Source organism: Aegilops tauschii, chromosome 6 (assembly GCF_002575655.3).
Source record: "Aegilops tauschii subsp. strangulata cultivar AL8/78 chromosome 6, Aet v6.0, whole genome shotgun sequence".
NCBI classification, from domain to species: Eukaryota; Viridiplantae; Streptophyta; class Magnoliopsida; order Poales; family Poaceae; genus Aegilops; species Aegilops tauschii.
In genome coordinates, this window is record NC_053040.3 from 71,212,593 (window position 1) to 71,218,554 (window position 5,962).

General features: G+C 42.3%; 1 protein-coding gene across 1 annotated transcript; it reads right to left on the reverse strand.

The window, feature by feature from the left end:
* Positions 1-265: 265 nt before the first annotated feature.
* On the reverse strand, positions 266-4,324 carry LOC109735796 (protein SAR DEFICIENT 1). The gene is made up of 7 exons (XM_020294997.3): positions 4,082-4,324; positions 3,333-3,408; positions 2,332-2,384; positions 1,458-1,972; positions 1,121-1,281; positions 856-1,044; positions 266-780 (listed from the first exon to the last, which is right to left on the reverse strand). Exons 1-7 carry the CDS (start codon positions 4,198-4,200, stop codon positions 400-402), a joined length of 1,494 nt encoding a protein of 497 aa, XP_020150586.1. The 5' UTR covers positions 4,201-4,324; the 3' UTR covers positions 266-399.
* Between the last annotated feature and the right edge of the window lie 1,638 nt (positions 4,325-5,962).

Consider the following 5,962-nt stretch of genomic DNA (forward strand, 5'->3'; position numbering starts at 1 on the left):
AATAAAAGCGCCCTTTATCGGAAAAAATGTGATGATCTACTTTGAATAATTGGCATGGACTTCGTGTCCTAGGCCATAGAGGGATAGGTGCGCCTTGGTGGCCCGCGTTTTTGTGACCTTAAGACTTTGCGCCAACAATCTAACCGCTGAAGTAAATCTTATGTTTATGATCCATCTCCCTTTAATCATTTACTACCTTGAAAATTAAATTCCATACCTTTATTTGGATAGACTACATTTAGGGTGTTCTTAGAGAAGAGCTAAATTTCTAACTAATGATATAATCTCTATTCACGCCATCTAGATGCAATACCAGATCCTTCAATATTATTTACACATTTCTCGTTCGTAATGGATCACCAGCATACAACATAATAACCACTAAAATATAGAGGAAAATTAATCAACTTGATCCCAACAACCGAGGTTTGTAGAGTTGTTCCACGTGAAGCGGTCATCATCTACGGCTAAGCTTGGAATCCAGTAAATAGCATCACTTGTTGGAATAGCCAATGCAGAATCTAAGGAGTTATTGCTATTAGTGACCATCACAACACTAGAGGTTGCTGTCCTAGAACCCATCCTGTCTAGATACTCGGCATTTTGAGACCCTGAGCTGATCATGCTTTCATTACTCGCCGGTGTGCATGACGAACTAGGCTTTTCCTCAGGAAATGACGTCAAACCTTCATATGCAGCAAGTGTCATCTCATTTGCCACCACTTCCTCCAATTGATCCCATTGCTCATATGCCATGGAGGCCAATTGATTCACTTGGGTCTGCAGTTAAGAACAAGGCAAAGCTAAGTGATGACCAAGTTCATATTGCCACAAACTGCTTTACGGATGAGGTACCTTATGTTCCTGGTGTAGTTGTTGCAAAGAGCATGTCTGGTCTCCAATTCTGGCTGCCAAAATCTCTCCTATGGGGCTGAATATAACATCACACCCTTCAGATTTGAAAACATAGCATTTCCCTCCCATACTACACGTTTTTGCATGATTGAGTGTTGTCCTCCATTGTCGATCTGACATGCCAACGAGCTGAAAATTTGCAACAGATAATAAAAAACACTACTATGAACTGTAGTACCTGTATAGTTTGAAATATGATGCTTACGTTTTGTAGCTTATCAGGATCTATGGTGTGAAGTTTCAAGAAGTCCTGGACGTTTTTGATCCCCTCAGACTCTAGTCTCTTATCAATTGGCCCATCTTTTCCAATGTTTTTGAGTCTCCATATATTGTCAGTAAGGGTTGGAGGGTAATGCTTCTTGTACACTAGTAAAGAAGGCAAATGTATTTTAATGTAATATTTACTATTACTCCACACATATATATGGTAGGGAATATGATATGGAGGAACTAACAGAAAGAGGCTACGTGCAGTCATGAAAGTCACATTTAACATAAACCATTGATCTTAAAGATTGGCTAACCAAGAGAATCAAACTTACATTCGCCTCGATGATCTTTCACTGTGAAGCTTTCACTCAATGCCTCTTGAATCCTTGGCCCATAATAGCTAGTTGCCATGACGCGCACACCAATTCGGAACCTCCTACTCCTTATCCAACTTGAATTGTCAGTGAAAGCCACATCCTCTATCACAGCCACTCCTTGATTGTTCATTGCTACATTGAGTGTACTACCCACAAGCAGTGGTCTCCTACCCTCTCTGGCCTTCACGATTGCAGCGTTGAACTGATCATTTGTCCACACCATGTCGTCTTCACATCTGAAATCGCCATCTAGGACAAGTACCTCTAGCTTCATTGTTGAAGAGCCTTGGTTAGTGTTTGTTTCTGTGATACGATGGTTGGTTCTAGTGTCTATAAGCCAGATTTCAATGGCGTTCTTTGCGGCATCAACAAGCTTGTTGTTGGTGAAGATCGGTAGCATGAGCTTCTTTGCAAAGGAAAGCTTCAACCTAGGCGGGACATCGACTTGTTGGATGGGTAAAGGAAGAGACCTGGTGAATGATGGTTGATTTTATCATATAGATATTGCAATCCGATGCCACCGAAAAATTTGATGGAACTAATACATGCATATAATTAATCTTGCTAAAAACTTTTTTCATCGTCAAACATTTTTTTCTTCCAATGTGTGATCTCAAAGAGTAATATTTGGAGTGTTGCCTCTTAATATGTGATATTTGAAAAAAATAGCCCAATGGTGTTAAATTAAGAATAGAACTCTATGAATATGTTGCAACCTATTACTTTGAAGAATATGGCTGCATGTATTGACTGCAAAAATAGTGTGAACAAAGGACATACTGTGTGAAGAATGACAATATATTGTGTCAAAAAAAAGAAAGACAGATACCTGTATGGTAAGTGATCATGCTGATAAAAGATGTTCTGAATTTCCTCCCGTACCTAAATGTTAACATGAAATAGACACTTAAACATTGCAGTCTAAGCTACTGATGACCGATACTACAACTTAAGGAAACGAAATACATCAGAAATTTGCCAATTCATAAGCAGTTGCTCGCATAAATATTAGGATCAATATTTGTGTAAATGGACTGGATATTTTCGTTATCAGTCATGCAAGAGTGTATGCACCGTATCTCTTTTCATGCTACCGTGCACTACAGCATATTATGAACAAGCTGAGGCTGAACACAATTTTTCTAGTTCTTGGGGGACCTTTTTCTATCATATTCTTCCTACACTTCCTATAGTGGTGGTGTACTTCTCGGTGAACTTGTTTGTCATTTTTCTCTGCACTTCTGGGCGTGGTGTGTACACTCTTTCCGTGATGAAAGATCTGTACCTCCCGATTCTACACTTCCATTACCAGAACGTCCGCAAGTTGCAGTATGTACTTTGCCACTAACAATCTTACTTCTCTACCAATTTTTGCATGTACGTGCATGACTTTCTTTTCACCTTCTTGAGTCTTGTACAAAATATTTCGCATCTCTTTCGGATATGTTAAGTTACAAATATCATATGATCCCAAGATAGTTTCACCATACTGTTATTCCTCCCCCTTGTACGTACAATTCAACTATTAACGGGCATCCAAATTTGGTGGTTTGTTGTGATTTGTGTTTGCACCTACACCATGGAATCATAGCTCACTGGAGTAACTAATCTTTATTTTGTCAAAATTTATTGTTACACCTATCCCTTTTAGAAAAGTGATAGGAATTCGCTATTTCGGAAAATTATCATAAAATCAAACGGAGCTATATAAGATTTAATTAATATCTACGCTATATGTAGAAGTTGATTTAGTGCATAGTTAATTTGTTTCTTCAATAAAAAGTAGGTCAAAAAAAGTGAGAACTAAATACATAGGGTTCTGAATCTTACCACCCTACGAATAACCGGTTCCAAACCAAACACAATTTGTTGGATAGTGTCTGCTGTGACGGCTCTTCTCACGACGCTGCAAAGATGGTCCAGAAAAACTAAAGTAAATATGAAGTTCTTCCTTTTTGCGGAAAAAAGGCATATACAAAGTTAATTAGCTATCTGGGAAAACACACGTGCAAAGCCTGGCATATGGATATGTAGAACGTCTGCGCGTAGAGCATATATTTCATTGGTAACTAAGCTATAGAGTTAATTAAGACAGAGATCTTATATGTGTCATAGGTCCTCGAACTATTTCAGAGGTCCTCGAACTAACGGCTAAATATATCTAGAGCTAGCTTACTACTACAAACTAGCTTGGGTTTCAGTGAATCTAAAATCTGATTTCATCAGTTTTACAACAGTTGATGCATGAGATAATGATTAATACATGTAGCTGTGATATAAGCTCATGTAGTATTTTCATCTCTTGACCCAAAGATTCTGTTATTAATAACAGGTATCCATTCAGCAAATAAGAGGAGAACAATCGGCTGATAAAATCTATCGTTACCCGCAAAAAAAAAAAGATCAAATTAATCTATCGTTAATATATGCACTTGGGTCGATCCAAAGGAAGCAAGAAACAAACATATATGTAGTTGCTAGCTACGAAGAAAGAAGTCAAGCCACCAAATATATAGCTAGGTCAAGTAAACTGAAAATCATTTCAAAACACGACGATAGAGTCAAGTGAAGAGACTAACGATCTGAAGGAGACTGGGGTGGCCGGCCGAATCCGCCTCGCACCGTGCCGTTGCTGATGATCGTCCCCTCCGCTGCCCTGCTCGTCATCTTCCTCGCCCCGCGGCCTTCGCACAGACATCTTAGCTTGGATCTTCAACGATCAAAAGAGAGAAACCAGCTAGCAGATCTATGAAGCTGGCTGCTAGCTAGCTGCAGGCAGCTAGGGAGAGAGAGAGAGGCAACACGGAGGAAGGAGGCGCCAGAGGCAATGGGATGCTCGAAAGGAATGCAGCCTGAAGCCGTATATATAGCCCGAGCCTGCCAGGCCTACGTAGAGAAATTGCTGCGAGCTTTTGTCGTCGACAGAAAATAAAAACAATTGCGGTGCCACATGACGACAGAATGCGCCTCGCAGACTCCGGGAAGGTGGCCGGAAGCTATAGCTAGTAGCGCATGCAATGTAGCCTCCCGGCGGCAACAGTGCACGCGGTGCTGCGCGTCGACAAAGCATACGTGCATGCAGCAACGCAAAAAAGTCTTGCTTGGGTTGGTGCAGGAGCAACTTCTCAGCCATGACGAAGAAGACTTGCTCTAGCTGGTCGTCTCGTGACTCGTCGGTCGGTCGTGCATGTACATACGCGTACCAGACCACGACCGGAAAGGAGCTGGAAATCAACGCGACCGGGCCGGAATTCCGTCTTCGGTCCGATGGCAGCGTACGTGTGCAGGGAGACTTTCGTATTACTGTACTGCTACTATACTTCCATGCGCGTTCCCTCGAAGCTCCAGAGAAATTAGGGACAGCTATCGGCTACAGCCGTCCGTCACCTTGTGCACGCACACGTACCCATCGAGCCCAGGAGGCCACACCTTCCAAAAAAGTACCACCAAAGGACACCTTCCAAAAGCCGCCACCTTTTTAGTGCCACTACCACCATGATAGCATCGAAATTACGGCTAGCTTCTTAGATGCATTTAGCCGTTAGTTTAGGACAGGTAGTACGTAGCAAGCTCTAGCTAGCTAGCTGGATGGACTGGAAGCAACTTTACCATTTTGGGAGCTGGCTTAGCTGAACTTCATGACGTTTTGTATGCACCTTCTCAACTCGTGCGACAGATCGGCTCTAGCCTCTAGGTGCCATCTCTGTCCCACTCAAGAAATTGTTGGGATGTGCCTAGTGGTGTCTGCGGTGGCGTAGAACCGGAGTCTTGGCAAATGCCAGATGTGTGGGTTTCACCCTAGTCCGTTGTTTTGATGTCGGGTGCCCGACACCGGCCTTCCTTGTTGTTGGAGGCAAGCGTTCTACGTGAATACGGTTTTGCTCTGTGGAGATATCCATGCTAGAACCGTATGCATGGGTGACTATCACTGGGCGCGTACACCATGCATGGATGGGATGGAATTTTCGATATCATCGTGTCAGGAACAGGTAAGTTCATTAACACAAAATAACATTTTCTCTATCCGGGACTACAGGAACATGTTGTTGTTAAAGAACATGGTACCACTTGACACGCCGATTCATAGCGGAAACGGAGTTAATGCAGTGCATCGCTGCTGCTATAGTCGAACATTTGGTTCCTTCGAAGTTTATGTACCATCCTCGTTGCCTCAGGCCTTCGAAGTTTATGTACCAAGTGCTCACAATGTCATCACCAGTTGCAATGCATCGGTGCAGCTATAGTCAAACATGTGAGGGTGGTACATATGACGCATTTAGCCCGAGTACCTCTTACTCAATTTTCGAGTTTCTAGTTGTACCCGAGTTACTCTTACTTGACTCCTGACTTACTCTAACTCGAACAATAGTTGGTAGCGACTCTTAACAAAGCATGCCAACTCCCAAGTACTCACAGTGTCACACCAACGAACCTCACAATGCGTCATATGTACCATCCTC